The following is a 27,370-nucleotide window of genomic DNA, read 5'->3' on the forward strand; positions in this document are numbered from 1 at the left end:
TTGATCCAGGAGAGGCCGTCACTCCTCCAGATTTGGGGGCACCGTCGGCGGGGGTGCGACAGCTCGGGGGACAGCAGGTGGCCCTCGGGATGGTGATGAGCCTCGTCCCTTACACTGCAGCCCGCCCTGAGCCAGGTCCTGGAGCGGGTGTGCCCCGGGAATTTTGGGGGTTCCAGTGGTGGGATGGATCCACTTGGTGGGGCTGGGGGTGCCGGTGTAGGGTGCCAGCGTGCAGGGAGGCTGGCGGCAGGGCACAGGCAGGGCACAGACGGGCTCCGTGGTCGGTGCCAGTGTGAGGAGTCCCCCTCTCCCGCCTCGGAGCCTTCCCGGTGCCGGCGAATCACGGCCGGGGGTGTCTCGGGCCGGGGCGGGGGCGGTGCCGGGGCGGGGGGAGCCGCCGGCCCCTCCCGGGAGGCCGGTCCGTGCGTTGCTTTTAAGCCCCGCACGGCCCCGTGCTCGGGCTGCCGGGCAAGTGCGAGGGAGGGGGGCACCGGCAGCACCGGCACCGGGTCCAGCAGCGGCACCGGGTCCAGCAGCGGCACCCGGACCGGCCCCGCGATGCCGCCGCTGCCCGCCTGGCTCTGCCTGGCCGCGCTGCTCCTGCCGCTGTCCCTGGCAGCCCCGGGCGCTGCCGGTGCCTGCCCCCGGCCCTGCCGCTGCCCCGGGGCCGGGATATTGCTCTGCCGGGAGCCCGACACCGTGGGCAGCCTGGCCCCGCTGCTGGGAAGCGGCAGCTTCAGCGACGTGTGAGTGGGGCCGGGGCTCGGGGTGATGGAGCTCAGGCACTGGGAGCGATGGGACAGCGCGGTGGGGCTGGGGGTGACCGGGCTGGGGGTGACAGAGCTCGGGGAGCAGGCGGAGGAGCTGCGGGTGACGGGGCGGGGGGGATGCAGCGATGGAGTTGGAGGCGACAGAGCTCGGGGACCGAGGTGATGGGGCTGAGAGGGACAGAGGTGATGGGGCTGGGAGTGACGGAGATGGTGGGGTTGGGAGTGACAGATTTTGGGGACCAGGCAGAGGGGCTGGGAGCGATGGGAAGGTGGTGGTTGTGGCTGGGAGCAGCAGAGCTGGTGGACTGGGCGGTGATGGGGATGGAGGTGATTTGCTCGGGGGCAGGATGGCGGGGCTGGGCTGGAGCAGGGATCGCTGGATGGGCTGGGATCGCTGTGGGCAGAGTGCCTGCTCGGTGGGGAGAGCTGGGGGCTGCAAAATGGGGTGTAGGGGGGTGCAGCATCCCCCCAGAGAGCGAGCGAGGGGCTGGGGGCAGCTCTTCACCCCCTCCTGCGGTGATGCCAACACGCTGAGGGTGCAGCAGGGACCCCAAGCAGGGAGCACCCGTACCGTGCTGGGCAGGGCAGGGCTGTAGGGAGCTGCTTGTCCCCATCCTGCTGGGGCCGTCGCTGTGCCCTGGGGCCTGTGGGTGGGTATGCTGGGGGGACACACCCCAAATTTGCTGCTTTGAGGCATCTACTCTGCCCCCACTCCTTTCCCTGCTGCAGGATGTGTGGTGGGGAGACAAGGGCTGGAGCGAGCAGAGACAGGAGGATGCTGGGGGGACAGGGGCACGGGGTGCTGCAGGACACCAAAGTGCCCCAATTGCTGGGCTTTCCTCCCACCCCACAGCCCTGCCTGTGCCGCATTGCTGGGGCCTGGCTGCGGTGTCTCCGTGCCTCAGTTTCCCCACGTGCCCGGGGATGCTGCGCCACAGGCGCTGCCAGCTCTTTGTTCGCTGGCTGGTGGGGTGGGGTGGGGTGGCTGGTGGTGGGGATGGTGGTCCTCGAGAGACCCCCAGCCATCCCACTGCCCCAGTTGCTCTTGCCCCATCCTCACCGGGGTCAGGGGGACCAAAACCTCCTTGGTGTGGATGTGAACCCCAATTAACCAAGTGCTGTGATTTGGGGTTCACAGGAGCGGGGTGGGGCAGAGAAAAACCCTGCACCTGCTCCCAAAGGGGCTTTTCTTCATCTCCTGCCTGGAGAAAAGGGTGGGGGGGACAGTGACAGCAGTGCACCTGTCACAGTGCAGGACACCCTGGGGTGCGAGAAAAGATGGGGACCCAAAGGGTGAGGGGGGCTGAGACCCAACCAACTTATTCTGTGTTGGCTCCAAGTGGTGGCTCAGCCCTGACCCCACTCAGTTCTCACTGACAGGGGGACTCAGCACCATCGGGATCACCTGCTGCCATCCCCCCTTCTTCCCAGCTCATCCCAGGGGAAACTGAGGCACAGTGGGGCGTCTCAGCTCCATCCTTGTCCCCAGCCCTGGCTGTGGGCACAGCCTGGGAAGTGGGAGAGCTTTCACCCCACGCTTTGGGGCGTGAGGGGTCGTGGGCTGCTATGCTGAGCCCCCTTCTTTGCCTTCCAGCGTCATTGAGAACCAGCCGGCGCTCACCACCTTGACCCGAGCTGACACCAGGAGGCTGCGGGACCTCAGGAACCTGTGAGCACCTCGGGAGTGGGGTCCCTGCACAGGGAAATGTGGGGAGAGAAGGGCTGTGGTGGAGGGGGGGATCGCCAGAGCTCAGTCCCACCGCAAGGAGTGGCAGGGGATGTCCCCAGAGTGGAGATTCTCACAGGTGCTCAGCCCTTCCCTCCTTTCAGCACCATCTCCAGGTCGGGGCTGCAGCACATCTCTGCCGATGCCTTCCTGGACACCCCCAGGCTGAGCCACGTGTGAGTCTCCCCTTCCCCATTCCCCTCCCTCAACACTCTGCCCCCGTTCGGGGCTCAGCCCCCGTGCCCGGGGCGCTGTGCCCGCTGCAGGGTGGCCGGTCCCCGTGCCCGGGCGGGATCGATGGTGTCCCATCGCTGCCCTCGGGCACATCAGCCCAGCCGGGGGGGTACGGGGGCTCTGCTGCTGAGTGGGAAACCATCGATCAGGGCAGGAGAGCGAGCAGCTGCTGCCCTCCCGGGAGCCCTGTGCTGCACCAGTGAGGGTGGGGTCCCCCAAAACCGGGGTGGGACCCTGTCCTGGGCTGCATGGGGCTCCCCCTTGAGGGCTAGTGGCACGCCTGGCAGAGCTGGTTTTGCTTGGTCACGGTGTGACAGCTGTGCCCTGTGCCACCAGACCCTCTGTTGGGTGGTTGTGTGAGTGGGAAGGGGTGGCTGATGGGGGCTGTCCCAACAGGAATCTCTCCTCCAATGCACTGCAAAGCCTTTCCTGGAAAACCTTCTGGCATCTGCCCCTGCAAGAGCTGTGAGTGATGAGAGACAGGGGGGAAGAGGGTGTGGAGCATCTCCCACTGGGGATGTGCCCCTCAAGTGACACAGAGGCAGAGCTGGGGATGCAGTGACATGGTGGCTCTCACATCCACGGGTGTGGGGCCAGGGACAGGGGTGGTACATGGGGCATGTGTGACACAAAGCTGGAGGCTGGGAGTGCCCAGGTGCAACCTTGGCTGACTCTGCTGGGACACAAAAACCTGTGGGGGCCTGGAGTCCTTCTGAGCCCGTGTTCTCTTCCCTGCTCAGCATCTTGGTGGGAAATCCCTTCAACTGCTCCTGTGGCCTCCGCTGGCTGCAACTGTGGCACAACAGCAGCCGGGCTGAGCTGGGGAACCAGTCCCTGCTCTGCTGGGAGGGCAGCGTGCCCGTGGCCCTGGGCAGCCAGGCTCTCCATGCCTGTGGTACGTGCCTGGCCGTGGGTTTGGCCCCTGGGTTTGTCCCCTGTCCTGAGCCTGGGCATGGCAAGGGCACAGGGACACATGTGGCTCGCCCTTCCTCCCCCTGCAGACCCCCCGAGCGTCCGCATTGAGTCCCCCGAGGCTGTGCTGCGCCAAGGGGACAGCGTCAACCTCACCTGCCACATCAGCGCCAGCCCAGCGGCCACCGCGGAGTGGGTGGTCCCTGAGGTGGTCCCCGAGGTGGGACCTGAGCTGCTCACTGTCACCAAGGCAAGCTCAGCCTTCCAGGGGTATGGCCCCAGCAGCACAGAACCCCCAGCATCCTCTCACTGGTGGGGTGGGCACGGGGGGACACAGGAGCTGGCCGGGCTTGGGGGGTGGCATCTGCTCATGCCTGGTGTCCCCTGCAGCTCTCAGACTGGGAGATCGTCCTGGAGATCAACAACATCTCCTCCCACCTCAACCACAAGGAGCTGATGTGCCGGGCAGAGAATGTGGCGGGGCTGGCAGAGGACAGTGTGATGCTGAACGTCACCTGTGAGGAGTCCAGAAGGGGCTGGGCTGGGGGCTGGGCTGGGGGTCTGGCTCAGGAACCTACCCAGCTCCGTCTCTCCCAGTTCCCCCAGTGATCCTGCTGCTGGACACAGCTATCCCCCGGCATTCCTGGTGCATCCCCTTCTCCGTGGATGGCAACCCAGTCCCCGACATCCACTGGCTCTTCAACGGCACGGCCTTGGTGGAGGGGCCCTACATCCACACCCTCATCATGGAGTACGAGCACAACTCCACCGTCCTCCACGGCTGCCTCCAGCTCAACCGTCCCACCCACGTCAACAACGGCAACTACACCCTGGTGGTGGAGAACGCCCTGGGCTGGGCCTCCCGCAGCGTCCAGGTGCGCTTCATGGACAACCCCTTCAGCTTCAGCCCCGAGGAGCCCATCCCCGGTAGGTGCCAGCCTGGGGTGTCTCCCGTCCTACCGAGGAGCTGTGTCACACCCGGTGTGCAGGACGGGTTGTATTGGGCTCTGCTTGTTGTCTACACGAGTCCTGGTGTGCCTCAGTTTCCCCAGGGATGAGAGGGGGAAGGATGGGGAGTTCCCACCTGAGGAATAATGAGTGTTTCTCCTTTCTCTCCCTTTGGGCTGCTTCAGTGTCTCTGTCCCCACTGGGTGAGTGGCCAGGATTGCTGCCCCAGCCCCCCTAAACTGGGCATTTCACCCACCCTCAGGGCTGATCCTGGGGTGTCCAGGTCCTTCCAGGGCCACTTCAGGGGATGGGGACCCCACACTCACCTTACACCTTCTCCCTGCCCCAGGCACCAGGAACAGCTCGCTGGAGGGGCCTGTGGAGACAACAGATGAGCACACATTTGGGGTGAGGAGGTGCTCTGCAGTCTGGGATGGGGGGACCAGGACACCTGCAAGAGGGTGGCACAAATCCCCTGGGGACAGCCAAACCAGCACCCAGTGGGATGTGGGTTTTATGATGGAGATGAAGGGCAGACTCTCAGTGCCTCAGTTTCCCCCGTGGCACCTCCTGGGGCTTGTAACCATCTCACAGTTTGTTCCCACCCCATGGGCTGAGAAAAGGGACAGGGTGGGACCTGGTCCTGAGCGCTGTCCTGGCTGCCAGCAGGTCTCGGTGGCCGTGGCGCTGGCCGTGTTCGCCTGCCTCTCCCTCTCTGTCATGCTCATCCTGCTCAACAAGTGCGGGCGCCGCTCCAAGTTTGGCATTAACCGTGAGTGCCCCCGGCCTGGTGACTCAATACTGGGGCTGTGACACGGGGACAGCCCTGTCCCCACGTCCCTGTGGCACCTGGGTTGGGTCACAGGTGTGGGAAGAGGGTCTGTGGGTGGGGGGACACCCGTGGAGAGGTGCTGGCTCCCCCGGGAGCGTGGGCAGCAGCTGCTAATTCACTCCTGGAATGGATTCAGCCTCTAAATGGTTTTGATCGGGCTGCCTGGCCCCTGGGGGCCGGACGAGCAGGGGGTTGCTCGGCAGAGCCTGGCACTGGCTGCACAGGCTGGGGGGGGCTGGGGACCCCCTGATGGCCTTGTCCTTGTCCCCACAAGGCTCAGCCGTGCTGGCCCAAGAGGATGACCTGGCCATGTCCCTGCACTTCATGAACCTGGGCAGCAGCCCCCTTTCCTCGGCCGAGAGCAAGCTGGAGGGGCTGAAGAGCAACTTCATCGAGAACCCCCAGTATTTCTGCAACGCCTGTAAGGCTTGGGCTGGGGACTGTGGTCCCCGAGCACCCCCCCATGCTCACACCTGAGCTGGGGGGCACTGACGGGTGGGGGTCCCCCCAGGCGTGCACCACGTGCAGCGGAGGGACATTGTGCTGAAGTGGGAGCTGGGCGAGGGCGCCTTCGGGAAGGTTTTCTTGGCTGAGTGCTACAACCTCCTCCCGGAGCAGGAGAAGATGCTGGTGGCTGTGAAGGTGAGGAGGGGGCACGATGTGGGAGGTGAGGGGGTCTGTGGGGGGTGTCACTGATGCCGTGTCCCCGCAGGCGCTGAAGGAGGTGACAGAAAGCGCCCGCTTGGACTTCCAGCGCGAAGCCGAGCTGCTGACAGTGCTGCAGCACGAGCACATCGTCAAGTTCTACGGCGTGTGCACGGAGGGCGAGCCCCTCATCATGGTCTTCGAGTACATGAAACACGGCGACCTCAACCGCTTCCTCAGGTGGGACGGGGGGGGACAGGAGCCCCCCATCTGCCTCTCCATCAGCGCAGGCAGCCTGCTCCCTGCTAATGCAGCCCTCCTTGCAATATTGATTAGATTAGCTGTCTGAGAGGCTTAAATAGAGAGAGATTGGCCATCAGCTGGAATAAGCAGAGACTTTTCGATTGCCCCCCCAGGTATTGCTGCTAGACGGGGGGGGCTGCCAGAGGCATCGCTTTAGTGGCCACGCGAGGAGCTCTGAGACGTGGCTTTTATGATTATTGTTATGGGAGTTGGCATTAATGGTTCTGCCGAGCAGAGCTCCCCCAGCCCCCGGCCACGGCCGCCCCGGCCGGGCTGTCAGCCGCGCTCGGCATCAAAGGCACCAAGGGCTGCGGGCGGCCGGAGCCGTGCTGGCCCCCGGCCGGGCTCGCACGCCCCGCTGCACACACGCTGCTGCTTTCACACCCTCCCCGTGCGCCCTGACACGCTGCCTTGCACCCTGACATGCTGCCTTGCGCCCTGACACGCTGCCTTCTGCAGGGCCCATGTGTGTGCACAGATGTGCATGCCCTCCCTGTGTGTGTGCACAGGTGTGTGTGCCCTCCCCGTGTTCATGCCCTCCCCATGTGTGTGCACACATGTGTGCCCTCCCAGTGTGTGTATACAGGTGTGTGGCCTCCCAGTGTGTGCACAGGGGTGTGTGCCCTCCCTGTGTGCGTGCCCTCCCCTGTGTGTGCACAGATGTGTGTGCCCTCCCTATGTGCATGCACAGGTGTGTGCCCTCCCCGTGTGCGTGCTCAGGTGTGTGTGCCCTCCCTGTGTGCATGCACAGGTGCGTGTGCCCTCCCTATGTGCATGCACAGGTGTGTGCCCTCCCCTGTGTGTGAGCACAGGTGTGTGTCCCCTCCCCATGTGCATGCCCTCTCCATGTGTGTGCTCTCCCTATGTGCATGCACACATGTGTGTGCCCTCTCTGTGGGTGTGCACATGTGTATGTGCCCTCCCTGTGTGTGTGCACACGTGTGCCCTCACAGTGTGTGTATACAGGTGTGTGTGCCCTCCCTGTGTGTGTGCACAGGTGTGTGTGTCCCACCCCGTGTGCACACCCAGGTGTGCACACCCACGCACACCTCTCCCCTGTGAGGTTGTTACTCCCCTGTGCACACACATGGTGTGAGCACATTTCCCTTCTGTGCACACTCCCTTCCCTGGCACACGTGGGCACACCTTCCACGCCTCTCCTGTGTGTGCCCACGTGCCAGGGGAGGATGCACACGTGTGTGTGTGCGCGCGCTCTGACCCCCGTGGGGTGTCCTCAGACCCCCGCTGGCCTCTGCACCCCACGCCCTTCCCCGGCCACCCCCAACTGCTGGGACCCCCCTGCATTATTTACTGCAGCCAAGGCACGGGTGCCTTCCTCCCCCACTCACACACGTGCACACGCACACACGTGCACACCCTTCTCTGGTGTGTGTGAACACCAGTGCTTGCCCATGCCTGGACACCATGAGAATCTTTCCCCACTTGCCAACCCTTTATTTTTACCCCTTTCCTCCATCCAGGGAGTTTCAAATCAGGGCGTCCCCACATGGTGAATAATGTGCTCTGAGTCCATCATTCAGACTGCTGAGCAATTTCTTTATGAAGCTATATTACACTAATCTCTACTAAATTACATACTAAAAAGAAAAAATATATTTTTATATATTTCTATATTTTTAATATAGAATATTAAAATATTCTATATTTTAATAATAATTATATTTTTAATATATTTATTTGTATATATTTTATATATATATATTTATTTTTATTTATTTCTTTACTATACTAAAGAAAAACCTGTGACTGTCTCCAGACAGTCAGACACAGCTTTGAGTGATTGGCTAATCACTCAAAACAACTTTCACCCATGTCCAATATCACTTTGGGAAAACAATCTCCATAACACATTCCATGTGTGCAAAACCAGGAGCAGAGACTAGAGATAAGAATTGTTTTCTCTCCTTCTCTCTGTGTGGTGGTGGAGTCACCACCCCTGGATGTGTTTAAAACAAGCCTGGATGTGGCACTTGGTGCCAGGGTTTGGTTGATGTGTTGGGGCTGGGTTGGACTCGATGATCTTGAATGTCTCTTCCAACCCAGTGATTCTGTGCTTCTCACTGCCTTCCCAGGAAAAATGGGCATGTTTTGGAAATTTGGGAAGTTGTGCCCGCTGCTCGCTGCGGCCACAAGGCAGCACGGCCTCTCTCCCGCCCACCCCACACTCCAAGCAGCCCCTCTGCCCCGCAGGTCCCACGGCCCGGATGCCAAGATCCTGGAGCAGGGCCCGGGCCAGCCGCGGGGCCCGCTGGCGCTGGGGCACATGCTGCACATCGCCACGCAGATCGCCTCGGGCATGGTCTACCTGGCCTCCCTCCACTTCGTGCACCGGGACCTGGCCACCCGCAACTGCCTGGTGGGCCACGACCTGGTGGTGAAGATCGGGGATTTTGGCATGTCCCGGGACATCTACAGCACCGACTATTACCGGGTGAGCTGCTCCCTCTTCCTCTCTGCTCTGGGATGGGCTGCCAGGCCACACTCAAATTTCCCTCGTGGCTGCTGCCTCCCACCCCTTCTCCATCCATATTTAACCACAGAATGGGTTGGGCTGGAAAGGACGCTTGGAAGCCATCCAGCTCAACCTGCAGGGATGCTTTCCTAAAGAACAGTTTGCTGGCTCCAAATCCTGACCTTGAGTATCTCCAGGGATGGGGCAGCCACGGCTTCTCTGGGCAGTTTGTGCCAGGGCATCACTGCCCTCAGAGTAAAAAATTTCCTCCTTGCATCTAACCTGGGGCTTAAGGGATGGGGGAAGGGAAACGGGAGAGTCCCTGCCGTGCTGACAGCCCTGCTGTGGGCAGGTGGGGGGCAGGACCATGCTGCCCATCCGCTGGATGCCACCTGAGAGCATCCTGTACCGTAAATTCACCACCGAGAGCGACATCTGGAGCTTCGGCGTGGTGCTCTGGGAGATCTTCACCTACGGGAAGCAGCCCTGGTACCAACTCTCCAACACTGAGGTGAGCGAGCAGAGGGCAGGGAGGATGGTGACAGCCCCTGGGGGTGTTCAGAGTGCGGCAGGGAGGATGGTGACAACCCCTGGGGTTATCCAGAGTGGGGCAGGGAGGATGGTGACAACCCCTGGGGGTATCCAGAGTGGGGCAGGGAGGATGGTGACAGCCCCCAGAGAGGGGCAGGGAGGATGCTGACAGCCCCCTGGAGGTACCAAGAGTGGGGCAGGGAGGATGGTGACAGACCCCAGAGCGGGGCAGGGAGGATGGTAACAGCCCCCCCGGGGGTACCCACAGCAGGGGATCCCACCTCCATCCCTGCTCCTGCAGGCCATCGAGTGCATCACCCAGGGCCGGGAGCTGGAGCGGCCCCGCACGTGCCCCTCCGAGGTCTATGCCATCATGCAGAGCTGCTGGCAGCGGGAGCCCCAGCAGCGCCAGCCCATCAAGGAGATCCACAGCCGCCTCCAGGCCCTCGTCAAGACACCCCCTGTCTATCTGGACATCCTGGGCTGAGTGGAGACACCCAGCCACCCTCTGCTCCCTGCTGTTCCCCTGTCTGCCCTGCTGCCCGGGGCGTGGCTTTGCCCCACACAGCTCTGGACTGATGCCCCGAGGCGGGAGAAGCCTGAAATCTTATTTATAGTGCAAAATGCCGGCCCGCTCCCGGGGGAGGGGCTGGAGGGCTGGGCTGGGGGACTCCCGGGGCTGTGGCCCTGCTGTTTGGCTCCTTGGCATTCCCACAGTGCCAGGATGGAGGCTCTTGGCTGATGTGGGTTGGCTCAGGGGGGGCAGAGCTGGGAGACCCCAGCACGGGGTCGGTGCCAGTGCAGGAGCTGGGGGGGCTCAGCTCTCCCAGGGGAGTTGGGATTGCCCCCTGCCGACCCGCTCTGCAGCGAATGCAGTCACTAATAAACTGTGTCACCCCTGCACTGGCCCCTGTGTTCTCCGGGGTGTCAGCTGGGCAGGTGGGATGGGGGCATTTTGGGGAGAAAAAGGGGCTTTTCACATCAGGGAAGCTGCCCTGGCTGGGGGAGAGGAGCTGGAGGGGAGGTGTTGTGCCAGGGATCCTCCCAGGATGTGGGTCAAGGCACCACACATGCCTGGGATGCTCTGTTTTGTGCCCAGGGCCCGGGGCAGGGGTGGTGCCCCCATCCCCAGCCCACCCAGGGATGGTTTTGGCTGTGCCATGAGGATCACCCTGGGCAGCTCTCCAGGGATTCTTGTGCCACACCCTGGCCTGGGGACTCTCCTTGCCGAGGGCTCTGCAGGTGGAGGATGGGACTTTGCAGCACAAAGCCAACACCCATCCCCCCAAAAGAGTGACACCCCCCCTTTCCTGTGTCCTCTCCTCGGAACCAGGGGGTTATCACATGCCCTGTAGCATCCACTCCATCATCCTTCCTCAGGCTCTCCAGCCGCCTTGGTAATGGTTGGGACCTGGATTTGACCATAATGGAGCTGAATTGATTTCATCTGGATAATTAGGCAGCACAGGCAGAGCCCTGGCAGCTCCTTTGTTACCCCCTGTGACCCAAGATAAGCAGGAGGGAAGCGAGGTCACGGGGGAAACTGAGGCACGGCATAAGGTGGGAGCACTCAGGGGGTCTGTGGTGGGGTTTGGGGCTGCCGTGGCACCTGGCTGTGCCCAGTGGCTGGAGTGGTACAATGACAAGTGGAGGAGATGGGAGCTCCCAGCCTGTAACACCTCCACAGCCCTGAAGCGGGGTCAGGCCCCTCTGGCTCTCCTGGGTCTTTGCTGAGGGTCCTGCCAGGGAAATGGGGACCTGGCATGGGCAGGTCTGGCTCTGCTGGAGCTCAGCCCGGCTGGCAGAGCCCCCCCACCTGCTTCCTTGGGGTCTCTAATCGCTGCCCACGCTGATTTATGGCCTTTTTTTCTCTCATCTAATTTGAGGAAGGAACTAGATTACAACCTTGAGCTTTTCCAGCCCCTTGCTGGAGATTGCCGCAGACCAATGCCCCAAAAGGACTATGTGTGGTGACACCCCCTGCTCCAAACAGGGTGGGCTTCCCTGCCTCTGTGCCTCAGATTCCTTCATGGCGTGGCTGTGCCTCAGTTTCCCCCGTTAGAGCGGTCAGGGAAGAGTTAAGGTTCACCCCGCGATCGATTTTATCCCCCCCACCCCTCCCTCCTACCGAAGTTTCTCCATTTCACTGCTCCGAGGGGAGCGGTAATGGACTCTGGCAATGAGGTAATTAACGGCTCCGCTCCCTGGCGAGGCTGCCGCCCCAGCGGCACCGGGCCTGGCCCTGCTTCCCCGGCTTCCGCGGGGCTGGGGCTCCCCGGGCCCGCTTCTGCTTCGTTCTGCTGCTGGTGGTCGCCACTCACCTCCTGCCCCGCCTGTGCCACCAGCTCTGACCGTGGCAGGGCTGGGTCTGCCCTTTAGAGGGTCCCACTCCCTCCCAAAAGCTCCTAAGGGGACCCCAGGTCAGCTCTGAGAGGATCTGTGATGTGTTTGGGGGGGTGTTGAGGGGAGCTGAGGATGCAGCTGGATCCCGGCACTGAGAGAGATGGGCTCTGCACAGCCCCAGCCACACCAAAGTGCACTTGGGGGTCTCCGTCCTCTCCTCCTCTGGGGGTCCCGGGGGGGCTGCAAAGGCATCTCAGCACTGAAGTGCCGCTGGAATGTCCCCGAGCAATATTTCCCCCCGCCCTGGGGACACCTTAAAAAGCATTGGAGGGAGGGGTCACTTCCCCAGCAGATCCTCAGCTCCGGATGTCCCCAGCTCGTCCCATCTCCAATATCCTCTCCCATTCCAGGGCACCGCAGCCCCCACGTTCCCCTCGCCCACCCCTGCTCCGGGAAACGCCGTTTTGGGGGAGCCCCCGCTGCGGGTGGGCTTGATCCTAATGGAGACCCGGGGAGAGGAGCGGTGAGGGGGGCGGGCAGCCGAGTCTCCCTGGGATGTGAAAATCGTTGGGAGTGATTAGAGCTGTTCCTGTAACGAGCAGAGCAATTAACGGCGCCTCGGGAGCCGCTAATGTGTGCTGGGGGTGGGGGGCAGCTGGGCAAGGGGGCCCGTGGTGCTGAGCTGCATGGCCGGGGGTCCCGGGGTCGGGGGAACACGTGGGGATCTCGGGATGAGGGGAGACGGTCAGGAGTCCGGGATTTAATGGTGATATTTGGGATGCGGAGGTGGTGGAGGGCTGAGAATCCGGGGTGTGGGGGTGATGCAAGGCCAGGGATCCCAGGATATGGGGGTGATGTGTGCTCAGAGATCCTGGGATGCAGGGGGTCACACGGCCAGGGACCCCAGGGTGTCTGGGGTGAGGGGGTGACTCGTGCCTGCAGCCCTGGGGTGTGCCCGGGATCCTAAAATGTGGAGATGTTGTGTGCCCGGGATGGGGGGACACTGTGCCAGGGATGGGAGGAGGGGGGCACGTGCATCTGAGATTTGGGGATGCAGGGAGGATGCACCCCTGGAATGCAGGGATGCTGTGCCTGGAATGCTGGGATGCAGGGACCACATGTCCCAGGGATAGAGGGATGATGTCCTGGGATACAGGTATGATGTCCTGGGATGCAGAGATGCTGTGGCCAGGATGTTGGGATGCGGCGATGATGTGTCCCTGGGAAATAGGGGTGATGTCCTGGGATGCAGGGATAATGTCCTGGGTTTTTGGGATGCAGGGATGATGCCCTGGGATGATGTGTCCCTGGGATGCAGGGATGTTGTGCCCAGGTTGTTGGGATGCAGGGACCACGTGTCCCCGGGATCATGGATGAGCAGGGATGATGTCCTGGGATGCAGGGATGATGTCCTGGGTTTTTGAGATGCAGGGATAATGCCCTGGGATGATGTGTCCCTGGGATGCAGGGATGTTGTGCCCAGGTTGTTGGGATGCAGGGACCACGTGTCCCCGGGATCATGGATGAGCAGGGATGATGTCCTGGGTGCAGGGATGCTGTGCCCAGTCTGCTGGGGTGCAGGGTCACTGTGCCTGGGTTGTTGGGCACCAACCCCAGGCTCTGCTCTGCTACCAGCAGGCGCTGCCCTGAAGCCAAAGGACACCCTGGTCCCCACATGCCCTCACCACAGAGCAGCTGCCCCTTGCTCAGAGGGTCCCTTTGCTTGTCCCAGCCCTGGGGGACAACCCCAGTCAGGCTCTGTACCCATGGGTGCCACAGAGCCCTGGGGAAGGGGACACCCTGCAGCACCAGGACCCCCCTGAGGGGCTGCACCAGGATGTCCCCACAGACCCCTCCCCATCCAGTGCTCTGTGAGAGCAGTCCCGGCGGTGCTGCTCTGCCCAAACCCTCTGGTTTCTGGACAGAAGAGAAAAAAAAAAAGAAAAAATAATTAAGGGGATTTTTTTTATTTTTTTCCCTTTTCCGTAGTTGACTCCACGTCCAAACTTCCTGAGAGCAGCTCCAGCCCTCCCTCCGCTTCCGACGGCCGCGCTGCGCCATCCCGGCCGGCCAGGCCAGCCCCGCGGCGGGGCCGCTGCGCCCTGACCCTGCCTGCCACCGTGGCCCCGGCCAGGTGAGTGCCACTGTCCCCACCCGGGCACCCTGGGGCAGGGCTGCCTTGGGCAGGTGGCACCGTCCCCTGCTGGGCGCTGTGCGAGGGCACGAGGGCACGGTCCCCATCGCGCCTGGGGGCATGGGAGGGTGCAGGTTCCAAGGTGAGGGGACGCTGGTGGCTGGGGGACAGTGGGTGGGGCGTGGGACAGTGCTGCGACACCCCGCGGTGACCCCAAAGCTGACTCTGTCCCCTTCCCTGTCCCTGACTCGCACCCGTGCCCCCCTCGCCCTCAGCCAGCCCCATCCCTGCGGGTCCGCGGAGGAAACGCGTCAGCCCCCGGGCTGTGGCAGAGGAAGCGCCGGGGCACAGATAGTGGCTGTGGTGGGGTCAGCACCGTGTCCCCCGCAGGGACAGGGCAGGGCAGCTCCCCTGCCCTCACCCCACACGCTCCTTTCAGCCCCATCACCCGTGTGATGTTCCTCATCCCACCCGGGGGGTCTTAGGGACACCAGTGGGGAGAGGGGCGCCGGGTCTGGGGGTGCCTCTTGCCGTTTTGGGGGGGCTCTTTCCCGCGGCTGAGCCCCGCCGTGAGGAGCAGAAGGGACGTGCCGGCAAGGTTTGGTGTCTCCCTGCTTTTCCTGCCAGCATCTGCCCGTGGTTCCTGTTTTTCCCAGCAATGCTGGGACCACCCCCCCCCCGGTCCCCCCACGTTGCTGAAAGAGGGCGATGAGGCTGGGGATGAGCTCGGGGTTCCCCTGGCTCTCCCCCTCGGCAGGGTCCATGGGAGGGAATTCTGGCAGCGGATGAGCAATTAATTCCTCACTGCCGGGAGTTGAAGGGAAATGGGGGAAACTTTCCCGCTAAAGAGTTTTTCCACCCCAAACCGGATGCTCTGGCCCCAAAACGCAGCGCGGGCTCTGGTGGGTGGGAGGATGAACCCAGGGAGCACCTTTGGAGTGTCCTATGGCTGGAGTAGCAAGGAAGCCCCGGTAAATCCAGCTGTGCCGACCAGGAAACCTCTGTTTCCTCCTTGGCACACGGCAGCCCTGCCCCTACACGCTCATCCCGGTAAACAGCCCGGGGGTCGCCGGCCCTCCCAGCCCGGCCCCCGGCTGGAAACGCTCCTAGAGCCGCCCCGGCAGAGCCAGACCCTCTCTGGGTTGAGCAAGAAGCTGCTGGATCCAGGAAACTCAGCTGGGAATAAACACAGAGCGAGTTGAAGTGGGGCCACGCGGCGCCGTGCCAGGGCTGGAGGCGCCGTGCCCAGCCCCACCCTGGCACCCCGGGCTCCCACCCCTGGCAGCAGCCCCCCCTTAGCATGGGGTGTCCAGGACAGGTCGGGGTGATGCTCCCGATGTGCCCCGGGGTGTCTCAGGATATTGGGATGAGGCTGAGTGGGGCCACCCAGGCTGCTGAGCGGCCGTGCCTCAGTTTCCCCTTGGCAAAGGCCAGCGCTCGGGGAGCAGCGGGGCCGGGGCTGTTTTTTGGGATGGAGGAATGCAAAGCCAGCCCTGCGGGGAGGTCGGATGTGGAGCTAGGGCCGGGGGCGGTGGGTGGGGAGCGGGAATGTGCGGAGGCACGGGGCGAAGCCGCTCTCTCCGTGCAGGATGCTGCTGCGGGCCGCGGTGCTGGCGGTGCACGCCGGGCTCCTGGCTGCCCTCCGGCCCGGAGATCCCAACGTCTGCAGCTACTGGGAGAGGTAGGACTGGGGGGACAGGGGAGGGGGACAGCGACAGCGATGGCGTCTCCCAGGACCCGCAGTCACCCTGCATTCCTCCCACCCACAGCTTCACGGCGCCAGTGAAGGAGTCCTACACCAAACCCCACGCGGTGTCCTCCAGCCAGCCCTGCCCCGGGGGGCTGGGCCTCCCCCTGCCCTGCCCGCAGCAGAGGTGGGAGCGCCCCCAGCTCCCCAGAGCCCCTCGGGGACCGCAGGGTGTCCCCAGGACCAGGGGGGCTGGAGGGGAACTGTCCCACTGCAGGGTGTCCCTAGGGCCACGGGACTGGAGGGGGACTGTCCCTCTGCAGGGTGTCCTCAGGGCCAGGGGGGCTGGAGGGGAACTGTCCCTCTGCAGGGTGTCCCCAGGGCCAGGGGGGCTGGAGGGGAATTGTCCCACTGCAGGGTGTCCCCAAGGCTGTCGGGGGCTGGAGGGGGACTGTCCCACTGCAGGGTGTCCCCAGGGCCAGGGGGGCTGGAGGGGAATTGTCCCACTGCAGGGTGTCCCCAGGGCCAGGGGGGCTGGAGGGGGACTGTCCCACTGCAGGGTGTCCCCAGGGCCAGGGGGGCTGGAGGGGAACTGTCCCTCTGCAGGGTGTCCCCAGGGCCAGGGGGGCTGGAGGGGGACTGTACCTCTGCAGGGTGTCCCCAGGGCCATAGGGGGCTGGAGGGGAATTGTCCCACTGCAGGGTGTCCCCAGGGCCAGGGGGGCTGGAGGGGAATTGTCCCACTGCAGGGTGGGACAGTCCCCAAGGCTGTCGGGGGCTGGAGGGGGACTGTCCCACTGCAGGGTGTCCCCAAGGCTATGAGGGGCTGGAGGAGGGGACAAGGGACAGGGAGGGGGCTGGAGGGGGAATGTCCCACCCCGGGTGGGAGGGGGCTGGAGGAGGGGCTGGAGGAGGGGCTGGAGGGGGGTTGCCCCAGGCTCAGCAGGACTGTCCCAGTGTCGGTGTCCCCAAGGTGGGGGGCTGGAGGAGGGCTGTGCCAAGGGGCCATGGGGCACTGAAGGGGGATTATCCCAGCAGAGAGTGCCACCAAGGCCCTGGGAGGACTGGAGGGGGCTGGGTGGGCTGTCCCAGTGCAGGGTGTCCCCAAGGCCCTGGGAGGATTGGAGGGGGGCTGTGCCCAAGGCCAGGGGGGCTGGGAGGGCTGTCCCAGTGCAGGGTGTCCCCGAGACTGGGGGGACAGGGGGGCTGGGAGGGCTGTCCCAGTGCAGGCTGTCCCCAAGGGCAGGGGGACAGGACGCTCACGGTGTCCCCTGGCGGCGCAGGGTGGTGTACCGCACCGAGTACCGCCAGGCCCTCCGCACTGAGTACCGGCGGCGCTACCAGTGCTGCCAGGGCTACTACGAGAGCCGGGACTCCTGTGTCCGTGAGTGGGGCAGGGGCTCGGGGGGGCCCTGGGGCTGTGACCCACTGCAGGGTGTCCCCAGAGCTCCCTGGGGACACTCCGTGCCGTGTCCCCCCAGCTCACTGCAGCCAGGAGTGCGTCCACGGGCGCTGCGTGGCTCCCGAGCTGTGCCAGTGTGAGCCGGGCTGGCGAGGCCCCAGCTGCTCCAGCGGTGAGGGCACAGCTGGGGGGGCACAGCTGGGGGTGGGCACAGCTGGGGGGGCACAGCTGGGGTGGGCACAGCTGGAGTGGGCACCCCAGCCGGGGGGGGTGGTACAGATGGGGCTTCCCTGGAGGGCTGGGCAGCCAGGGTGGGGCACCCAAGGGGTTAATGGGGATGGGGCTGGGATGGGATTGGGGTGGGGAGTGCATGGAATGGGAATGGAGATGGGATGGAGAACGGGGTGGGCTGGGAATGGTGTTGGGTGGGAAGAGAATGGGATGGGCATGGGATGGGCGTGGAGAACGGGATGGGCATGGAGAACGGGATGGGCATGGGGAATGGGATGGGGAGGAAGAGGGGATGGGAGCAGGGATAGGATGGTTGAGAATGGGATAGGAGTAGGGATGGGATGAGGATGGGATTGGAATGTGGATGAAGATAGGAAAGGGACATGATGGGAATGGACATAGGGTGAGGATGGGCTGGGGAAGATGGCATGGCATGGCATGGCATGGCATGGCATGGCATGGCATGGCATGGCATGGGGACAAGATGGGGACTGAACGGGCATGGATGGAGGGTTGGCAATGATCTGGGATGGGATGGGATGGGACAGGAAGTACCACTGCTCTCCCCTATGCAGAGTGTGATGAGCATTTCTGGGGTCTGGACTGTGGACAGCGCTGCCCCTGCCACCACGGGGCACCTTGTGACCCCCTGACCGGGGTCTGCTCCTGTCCCCCCGGCTTCACCGACCCCCTGTGCAGCCAGCCATGCCCACCTGGCACCTACGGACAGAGCTGTCACCTGTCCTGCCCCTGCCACCACCAGGCCCCCTGCAACGCCTCCACCGGCGCCTGCCTCTGCCCGCCGGGGCTCAGCGGCCCCCTGTGAGTTGGGACCCTTCCCTCTGTGCCCTCCCCTCCTCTGCCAGCCCCAGGCAGGGTCCTGCTCACCCCTCACCCCCCACAGCTGCGAGGTGCCCTGCCCTGAGGGGATGTCCTGTGCCACCCCCTGTCCCTGCCAGAACGGGGGCATCTGCCACCCCTCCAGCAGCAGCACCTGCGTCTGCCCTCACGGATGGATGGTAGGTGGGCTGTGCCCCTCTCTGAACGTGCTCTCTGCCTCAGTTTCCCCTGCTGACCCTGGTGCTCCTTTGCAGGGGGAGATCTGCTCCGTGCCGTGCCCCCCCGGGCGCTTTGGGCCCGGCTGCCAGGGCGAGTGTGGCTGCCACAACGGGGGGCACTGTGACCCCCACGGGGGGCAGTGCCAGTGCAGCCCTGGCTTCACCGGAGAGCAGTGAGGGGGGAACTGGGGGAGAAGTGGGGATGGGGGTTTGAGGTGAGGGGGGGATGGAGGGACCCCTGGATTGTGGGGGCTGGGAATACAAAGGGATGGTGGGGAGGGGAATGAGGGGCTGGGGGATTGGGGGTACAGGGGGTTGGAAGGCCAAGGAGATGGGGGCAGGGGGAGGGGACACTTGGGGACAGGGCATTTTTGGAGTGGGGGTCCATGGTCTGGGAGCAGGTGCAGATGGAGGTGCACAGGGAGGGGCATCAAAGGACAGGGCACATGGATGGTGGGGATGTGGCACGTGGGGACAAGGCCACCACAACCCGCTGCTGCTGGGTTCAGGTCTCCATGCAGGCCAGGCACCCCCAGCTCCCCCAGTGTGGCAGGCAATGAGCTGGATGGCCTCAGCTCGGGCTGAGGGGGATCCCAGGGGACACTCCAGCTCTTGGTGGGGCTGTGTCACCAGCTCTGCCCCCCACGCAGGTGCCAGGAGAGGTGCCCAGTGGGGCGGTACGGGCAGGACTGCCGGGAGAGCTGCGACTGTGCCAACGGGGGCCAGTGCTTCCACGTGGACGGGGGCTGCCTGTGCGAGGCCGGCTTCCAGGGCAGCCGCTGCGAGGAGCGGCACTGCCTGCCCGGCCTCTACGGGCTGCACTGCGAGAGCCGCTGCCTCTGCCACCCGCAGCACAGCCAGAGGTACTACACCCAGCCCACCCCGGTATTCCCAGCTCACCCCAGCATCCCCAGCCCTCCTAGGCATCCCCAGCCCTCCTCGGCATCCCCAGCCCACCCCGGCATCCCCAGCCCACCCTGGCATCCCCAGCCCACCCCGGCACTCCCAGCCCACCCCAGCATCCCCAGCCCACCCTGAAACCCTCATCCCACCCTGGCAACCCCATCCCATCCTGACACCCCAATCCCACCCAAACATCCCCATCCTACCCAGTCATTCCAGCCCACCCCAACAACCCCATCCCACCCCAACATCCCCATCCCATCCCAGCATCCCCATCCCACCCCAACATCCCCATCCCATCCCAACATCCCCATCCCATCCTGGCACCCCAATCCCACCCAACACCCCCATCCCACCCAACATCCCCATCCCATCCTGGCACCCCAATCCCACCCTAACATTCCCATCCCATCCCAACATCCCCATCCCATCCTGACACCCCAATCCCACCCAACACCCCCAGCCCACCCCAACATCCCCAGTCCATCCTGGCACCCCAATCCCGTCTAGGCACCCCAATCTCCTGCACCCCAGCTCTGCCATCCTAAGCCAGCACCGCCATCCCACCCCGACACACCCATCCCATCCTGGCACCTCAATCCCACCCAAACATCCCCATCCTACCCAGTCATTCCAGCCCACCCCAACAACCCCATCCCACCCCAACATCCCCATCCCATCCCAGCATCCCCATCCCACCCCAACATCCCCCATCCCACCCCAACATCCCCATCACATCCTGACACCCCAATCCCACCCAAACATCCCCATACCACCCAGACACCCCAATCCCACCCAACATCCCCATCCCACCCCAACATCCCCATCCCACCCCAACATCCCCCATCCCACCCCAATACCCCCATCCCATCCCAGCTCCCCCATCCCACCCAGCTCCTCCCACCACCTTCACCTTCCTCTGCACCACCCTCATTCTCCCCTCCTTCCTTACCCCACAACACCCCTCACCCTCACCCAGCCAGGCTTTGGCTGCATCACCAGGAACTATTTGATCCCCACCTGGGGCAGGAGTTTTGTGCTCCCCCATTTGCAAAGCCCCTCCCCAGCAGCACCAGTGCCCTGTACTGGGAGCACTGGGGTTCTGAGCATGCACCTCCAGCTGCCACCCGATGCTCGGGGAGTGCCTTTGCCTCCCGGGCTGGGCTGGGCTCTACTGCAATGAGAGTTGTCCCCCTGGCTCCTTTGGGCCTGGCTGCCTGCAGAGCTGCCTCTGCCTCCACGGGGGGGTCTGTGATGGGACCACCGGGCACTGCCACTGCCCCCCCGGCTACACGGTGAGGGGCATGGGGGAGAGGTGGGTCTGGGTGCTGCTGGAGGGGTTGGGGCTATTATGGGGGCTCTGGAGAGTTCTGGGGGCAATGGGGGGTCTGGATGGTTTGGAGGGTGGGCAAGCATGGGGTCTGGGCATCCCTGGGGGAAATATGGAACTCTGGGCACTCCTGAGGGAAACAGGGGAGTCTGGGCATCCTCAGGGATGGGCTGGGGGTCTGGTTATCTCTGAGGGCAGTTTCAGGGTCTGGGCATCCTTTGGAGGCATCTTTAGGGGGCAATTTGGGGATCTGGGTGATTTTCTGGGGAGATTTTGGGGTTCCTGTGGGAGAATGGGGGTTTGGGGGCTGTCCACTTTCCCTACAGCACCAGGTTACCCCCAGACACATAGGTGCTTTTCCCAGCCCTGGCCAGGGGTCCAGAGTGTCCTGAATTCTTGGTCCCCACACCCAGGACGAGCACTGCTCCTCCCTGTGTCCCCCCAACACCTTTGGGGTGAACTGCTCGGGGCGCTGCTCCTGTCAGCACGCCCTCGCCTGCTCCCCGCTCGACGGCTCCTGCTTCTGCAAGGAAGGTGGGACCCCTCCCTCTGTGCCCTCCCCTCCTCTGCCAGCCCCAGGCAGGGTCCTGCTCACCTCCCCACAGCTGCAAGGTGCCCTGCCTTGAGGGGATGTCCTGTGCCACCCCGTCCCTGCCAGAACGGGGGCATCTGCCACCCCTCCAGCAGCAGCACCTGCGTCCTGGTGCACACCGGGTCCTGGGGAGTCCCTGTCCCTGTCCCTGTCCCCATCCCCACACCCACCCCAGTGTCCCCTCATCCCATCCCACAGGCTGGCACGGACCTGACTGCTCACTGCCATGTCCTGCTGGCACTTGGGGTCCCAGCTGCAACCGGAGCTGTGACTGTGCCCATGGGGCACCCTGCGACCCCCAGAGCGGCACCTGCCACTGCCCTCCGGGCTGGCAGGGCCCTCACTGCCTGCAGCCCTGCCCGGTGAGTCCTGCTGGCTGTGCTGGCACTGCCGGCACCGGGGTTGGTGCCACCAGCCTGTGCTGACCTCCAGCCTGTCCCTGTGCTCCAGAACGGGACGTTTGGGGCAGGCTGTGCGGAGCGCTGCGTCTGTGCCCACGCCAACGGCTGTGACCCGGTGACAGGAGAGTGCCACTGCCTGCCTGGCTGGACAGGTAAAGGGGACACCAGGGCTGTTGGACCACCTTGTGGCTGACTGGTCCCAGTATGGGGCTGGTGGACCACCTTGTGGCTGACTGGTACCAGTATGAGGCTATTGGACCACCTTGTAGTCCCAGTATGGGGCTGTTGGACCACCTTGTGGCTGACTGGTCCCAGTATGGGGCTGTTGGACCACCTTGTGGCTGACTGGTACCAGTATGGAGCTATTGGACCACCTTGTGGCTGACTGGTCCCAGTGTGAGGCTGTTGGACCACCTTGTGGCTGACTGGTCCCAGTGTGAGGCTATTGGACCACCTTGTGGTCCCAGTATGGAGCTATTGGATCACCTTGTGGCTGACTGGTCCCAATATGGGGTTATTGGATCACCTTGTGGCTGGCTGGTACCAGTATGGGGCTGTTGGATCACCTTGTGGCTGACTGGTCCCAGTATGAGGCTATTGGACCACCTTGTAGTCCCAGTATGGGGCTGTTGGACCACCTTGTGGCTGACTGGTCCCAGTATGGGGCTGTTGGACCACCCTGTGGCTGACTGGTCCCAGTATGGGGCTGTTGGACCACCTTGTAGTCCCAGTGTGAGGCTGTTGGACCACCTTGTGGATGACTGGTCCCAGTATGGGGCTGTTGGACCACCTTGTGGATGACTGGTCCCAGTATGGGGCTGTTGGACCACCTTGTGGCTGACTGGTCCCAGTATGGGGCTGTTGGGCCACCTCCTCCTTGGGAGGAGCCCAGTGTGCCCTCAGCTCCACCTCTCCCCCTCCCTGCAGGGTGGCAGTGCAAGCAGGGCTGTCCCCAGGGCTCCTGGGGCCGGGGCTGCCACATGTCCTGCTCGTGCCGCAACGGAGCCTCCTGCTCCCCCCAGGACGGGTCCTGCACCTGCGCCCCGGGCTACCGCGGTCCCAGCTGCCAGCGCCGTGAGTGAGCACCCCCCAAAGCCCAGGCTGCTCCTGATCCTTCAGGATCATGCCAAGCTCCTTCCTCTGTCCCCAGCCTGTCCCGCCGGCCGCTACGGCAAACGCTGCTCCCTGAGCTGCTCCTGTGCCAACGGCTCCTCGTGCCACCCCGCCAACGGCTCCTGCCTCTGCAGCCCGGGCTGGCGTGGCCCCCGCTGCTCCCAGCGTGAGTGGGGGGTCAGGGGGAGCGCTGAGGGGGACTGGGGAGCCAGGTGACCTTGCTTCAGATGGGGGGAGCAAGAGAGAGCTGCTCATGGCCACCTGGGTGACTCCTGTGCCATTCTGGCCTGGGCAGTCTGGAGCCATCCAGGCCCCTGTGAGCTTCCATGGTCCTGGCCACCTTGTGGCTGGCTGGTCGCAGTATGGGGCTATTGGATCACATTGTGGTCCCAGTATGGAGCTGTTGGACCACCTTGTGGCTGGCTGGTGCCAGTATGGGGCTGTTGGACCACCTTGTGGTCCCAGTATGGGGTTACTGGACCACCTTGTGGCTGACTGGTCCCAGTATGGGGCTATTGGATCACGTTGTGGTCCCAGTATGGGGCTGTTGGATCACCTTGTGGCTGGCTGGTGCCAGTATGGGGTATTGGACCACCTTGTGGTCCCAGTATGGAGCTATTGGACCACCTTGTGGCTGACTGGTCCCAGTATGGGGCTGTTGGACCACCTTGTGGTTGACTGGTCCCAGTGTGGGGTTATTGGGCCACCCTGTGGTCCCAGTACGGAGCTGAACAGTACCGCTGTGTCCCCAGCCTGCCCCCCTGGGACCTTTGGGCTCCAGTGCGACCAGCTCTGCCACTGTCCCCACAATGCCACCTGTGACCCCACCAACGGGACGTGTCCCTGTGCCCCAGGCACGACTGGGCCCCGCTGTCAGGCTGGTGAGTTGGGACAGGGCAGGGGGTCCCCAGGTTCCGTCCCCCACCCTAAGGATGACACTCCTCCCCTCCCCAGCAGGGAATCCTGACGTGCCCTACACCATCGAGCCAGCCCCCCCTGCAGCCTCCAGCCCCCTGGGCATGGTGCTAAGCCTGGTGGCCCTGGTGGTGTTGCTGGTGGCCGTGGTGGTCACAGCCCTGTGCTACCACCGCTGGCACAAGGACAAGGAGCGGCAGCACCTGGCCGTGGCCTACCGAGCAGGACAGACGGACACCTCTGACTACATGGTGCCAGGTCAGCATGGCGTGGTGGGGGTGTGGCCCCAGCCCTGGTGGCTCTCTGGCAGCAGGCTGTCACCTCAGGCACCGCTCATGTCCTTCCAGATGTGCCCCCGAGCCACCATGCCCACTACTACTCCAACCCCAGCTACCACACGCTGTCCCAGTGCCCGCTGCCAGCCCCCGGTGCCCAGGACAGAGCCAGCTCCCTCAAGGTATGGCAGGCTGTGGCACAGCACAGCGTGGGGCACTGCTGCCACCACCTTCAAAGCTAACCTGTCCCCTTTTTGGGCTCCAGGTGCCTGGCACCCAGCTCTTCCCTGGCATGGAGAGACCCTACAGCCCCGAAGGCAACGCCACGCTGCCTCCTGACTGGAAACACCTCGGGGCACCAGGCCTGGGCACCAGGGGTAAGGAGGAGGTGGAGGGGCAGATCCAGAGTGGGGTGGGCACCTGAGTCCTCCCCCTGCTCAAGTTCCTCTGGGAAGAGGCTGGAGAATCTTCCTGCTGGGGGGACCCCAAATCTGCCCTCTTTAACAGGGAGGCAGCTGGACAGGAGCTACACCTACAGCCATGGCCTGAGGAAAGGTGACAGCAAAGGTAGGAGTGGGATGGAGAAAGGGAAGAGATGGGGATGGGGTGGGGAAGGGATAAACTGGGGCAGGAATTGGGAAAAGGGTCGGGATTGGGGATGGGTTAGGGATGGGATCAATGGGGTGGGATGGGATGAGACGGGATGGGATGCAATGGGATGGGATGGGATGCGGTGGGATGGGATCGGTGGGATGGGATCGGTGGGATGGGATGGGATCGGTGGGATGGGATGGGATCAGTGGGATGGGATGGGATCAATGGGATGGGATGGGGAAGTGACAGAATTTGCTGGGATTTGGAAAGGACAGGGATGGGATGGAAAAGTGACAGAATTTGCTGGGATTTGGAAGGGACAGGAATGGGTTGGGCTGAGAAAGAGGCAAGGCTGGGATGGGGAAGAGGCAGGGATGGTTTGGGGATGGGCTGGAACAGGACTGGATTAGGGTGGGGATGGGGAAGGCACAGGGATGGGGTAGGAAAGGGATGGGGCTGGGACTTGCCTGAGACACATCTGCTCCTTCTCTCCTGTGCTCCCTGCCATTGGGGGACCCCCAACTCCTTGTCCCCCAGAGCACCCCTGGGAGGGGCTGAGGGCCAGCGCCAGCTCCCTGGCCAGCGAGAACCCCTACGCCACCATCAAGGAGCTGCCCCCTGCCACCGCCAAGGGCCACGAGGGCAGCTACATGGAGATGAAATCCCCTGTGCAGAGGGAGATGTCCTACGCCGAGATCGGGCTCCTTGAGGAGCCACCACAGCACGGTATGGCTGGGCATCCCCTGGCCCTGGTGGCCCTGGTGGCCCTGGTGGCCCTGGTCAGTGGGGACACAACCCCAGGGATGGGGAGTACATAGGCCCAGGAAGGAAACAGCCTTGGTGACAGCCCTGGTGGGCACATGACCCTGGTGACAGCAGCTCAGGGTCATCCTCAGGGATGGGCTGGGGGTCTGGTTATCTCTGAGGGCAGTTTCAGGGTCTGGGCATCCTTTGGGGGCATCTTTGGGGGGCAGCCTGGGGATCTGGGTGACTCTGGGGAGAGTTTGGGGTTCCCGCGGGACAATGGGGGTTTGGGGGTTGCCCTACAGCACCAGCTTACCCCCAGACATGTGTGTGCTTTCCCCAGCCCTGATCCAGTGTGTCCTGAATTCTTGGTCCCCACACCCAGGACGAGCACTGCTCCTGTCCCCAGAGTGACATCAGTGACCCTGGGGGGAATGTGTCCCCTTAGAGCTTTCTCTTGTCTCCACAGAGAGCTGTCCTGAAGGGCCTGAAGGCCCCCCCAGCAGAGACCCCCCCAGCCACTACGACTCCCCCAAGAACAGCCACATCCCCAGCCACTATGACGTGCCACCTGCCCGCCACTACCCCCCGTCCCCACCGCTGCGCAGGAAGGACCGCTGAGGGAGCCTGAGGGACCCCGAGGGACCAGCCACGAGGGGACAGAGGGTCCCTGCAGGGACTGGAGTACCCTGGGACTGTTGCTGTCCCTGAGCACGGCCAGCAGGTGGTGAATAAAGGGTGCTTGGTGTGGATTTGGTGTTTGGTGTTTGACGTTCAGCGTGGTGGGCATTGTCTGTGCCAGGGAACCGTGTGGCTCTGGCACCGTGGTGGGAGGAAGGGGGAGACTGGTGGGGTGCCCAGGCTTGCTCTGGGTTCCCCCCAGCTCCCTGCTCCCTCCAGGGTGTGCAGGAGGTGGGAACACAAAAGCTTTTGGGTCCTACTCAAAGTATGTCAGTGCCCATGGAGCAGGGAAAGGCTGATGGAGCCCACGGTGTGCCAGGAGTCAGAGTGGGCTCACCTGTGGGGCTGCATGAAGCCCAGGAGAAGCCCTGAAGTACCCCAGGAGGAGGAAAGAGCCATCTGGCCTGCAGAAAGGCTGGCAGAGCCCCCAGAACTCTGCTGATGAGCCCACGATGATGGCTGAAGGCTGATGGAGCCTTTTGGGGGGAACAGGTGCTCCTGGGGGCTGGGCAGGGCATGGGGAGATCTGCAGGTGACTCAGGAGCTTGTGTGGACATGGGCAAAGCCCAGCAGGAGCCACAGTGCCCCTGGGAGGGAGCAGGGTCCACACTGCTCTCTGGAAACTCCACCAGATCCCACTGTGGCCACTGGGAAGGAGCAGGGGTCTGTGTGATGCCATGGGAAGTTCTGGGCACCTTGGGGGGGAGCAGGGGTCCCAGAAAGCCCAGCAAAGGCTGTCCCACACCCTGGGAAGGAGAACAATCCCTGCACAGCCCAGCTGGGCCTGCCATGGGCCAGCAGTAGGAGCAGGGACCTGCCCTGTCCCACTCCCAACAGGGTGACCGGGGTTCATCGGGAACTGGAGTGACAGGACAAGGAGGAAAAGCTTCAAGCTGAGAGAGAGCAGGGTTAGGTTAGAAATTGTTCCCTGTGGGGGTGGTGAAGCCCTGGCACAGGGTGCCCAGAGCAGCTGTGGCTGCCCCTGGATCCATGGACGTGTCCAAGGTCAGGTTGGACAGGTCTTGGAGCAGCCTGGAATAGCAGATGATGTCCCTGCTGTGGCAGGAGGAGGAATGAGATGAACTTTGAGGGCCCTTCCAACCCAAAGCACCCCATGATTCCATGATCCTGTGACTCTGCCTTGGGAATGCCTTTGGCCCTGGGGCTTGAAGCAGGTTTCTCTGCCAGAAGTGCAATAATGAGACACCAAAGGCTGGGGGAAATTCAGCTTGGCAAGTCCAAGCTGTGAGCAACAGGACCCGATATGCTCCTGGAGAATTAAACCCGTGGTTCAGCAGGCTGTGAAGATGACACTGCAGAATGCATCAGAGTCAGAAAGGCTGAGATTAAAGGGAATAGGGTGAATAAGTTAACCCTTCACCGTGGGAATGACTTGTAGTCCACAGGCTATCTGCCTCCGTGGAATAGCCTAGCCAAGGGGGTGCAGGCCACCAAGTGCGTGAAAAATATTGGGGTTGTGTCCTGTTAGTGGGGGGGCTGGTTGGGAGGGTTGAATGGGAGACCGTGAGGCATGAGGGAAGTTGCAAACAACAAGGGTAGGAAAGTAAAGAAAGGAAAATGGAAAGAGCATTAC

General features: G+C 63.5%; 2 protein-coding genes across 3 annotated transcripts; both read left to right on the top strand.

The window, feature by feature from the left end:
• Positions 1–558: 558 nt before the first annotated feature.
• Positions 559–9,861, top strand: NTRK1 (neurotrophic receptor tyrosine kinase 1). The gene is made up of 17 exons (XM_050984324.1): positions 559–746; positions 2,365–2,439; positions 2,601–2,672; positions 3,127–3,195; positions 3,471–3,625; positions 3,732–3,892; positions 4,033–4,159; positions 4,240–4,569; positions 4,776–4,793; positions 4,940–4,998; positions 5,260–5,362; positions 5,697–5,843; positions 5,934–6,064; positions 6,135–6,307; positions 8,582–8,822; positions 9,196–9,354; positions 9,676–9,861. The coding sequence occupies exons 1-17, from the start codon at positions 559–561 to the stop codon at positions 9,859–9,861; spliced, it is 2,394 nt and encodes a 797-aa protein (XP_050840281.1).
• Positions 9,862–13,792: 3,931 nt separating this feature from the next.
• Positions 13,793–25,847, top strand: PEAR1 (platelet endothelial aggregation receptor 1). Of its 2 annotated transcripts, none has more exons than XM_050984318.1 (22): positions 13,793–13,851; positions 15,440–15,532; positions 15,621–15,725; positions 16,821–16,921; positions 17,019–17,111; positions 17,746–17,992; positions 18,075–18,189; positions 18,265–18,401; positions 18,879–19,091; positions 20,252–20,426; positions 20,875–20,995; positions 21,252–21,415; positions 21,504–21,606; positions 22,382–22,528; positions 22,605–22,733; positions 23,320–23,448; positions 23,525–23,740; positions 23,830–23,939; positions 24,023–24,134; positions 24,265–24,324; positions 24,889–25,077; positions 25,565–25,847. In XM_050984318.1, exons 2-22 carry the CDS (start codon positions 15,441–15,443, stop codon positions 25,714–25,716), a joined length of 2,910 nt encoding a protein of 969 aa, XP_050840275.1. In that variant the 5' UTR covers positions 13,793–13,851; position 15,440; the 3' UTR covers positions 25,717–25,847. The 2 variants fall into 2 exon arrangements, with proteins under 2 accessions (XP_050840275.1, XP_050840274.1); XM_050984317.1 differs by having other exon boundaries at positions 13,796–13,851; positions 23,522–23,740.
• Positions 25,848–27,370: the final 1,523 nt, after the last annotated feature.

Source organism: Serinus canaria, chromosome 25, assembly GCF_022539315.1.
Source record: "Serinus canaria isolate serCan28SL12 chromosome 25, serCan2020, whole genome shotgun sequence".
In the NCBI taxonomy this organism is placed as follows: Eukaryota; Metazoa; Chordata; class Aves; order Passeriformes; family Fringillidae; genus Serinus; species Serinus canaria.

Bases quoted from the DNA above. Each gene is read 5' to 3' on its own strand.
- NTRK1 (XM_050984324.1), top strand. From the start codon at position 559: ATGCCGCCGCTGCCCGCCTGGCTCTGCCTGGCCGCGCTGCTCCTGCCG. The intron at 2,440-2,600 runs GTGAGCACCTCG...CCCTCCTTTCAG, and splicing joins CTGCGGGACCTCAGGAACCT to CACCATCTCCAGGTCGGGGC. The intron at 6,065-6,134 runs GTGAGGAGGGGG...GTGTCCCCGCAG, and splicing joins AGATGCTGGTGGCTGTGAAG to GCGCTGAAGGAGGTGACAGA.
- PEAR1 (XM_050984317.1), top strand. From the start codon at position 15,441: ATGCTGCTGCGGGCCGCGGTGCTGGCGGTGCACGCCGGGCTCCTGGCT. The intron at 17,112-17,745 runs GTGAGGGCACAG...TCCCCTATGCAG, and splicing joins AGGCCCCAGCTGCTCCAGCG to AGTGTGATGAGCATTTCTGG. The intron at 24,135-24,264 runs GTAAGGAGGAGG...CCTCTTTAACAG, and splicing joins ACCAGGCCTGGGCACCAGGG to GGAGGCAGCTGGACAGGAGC.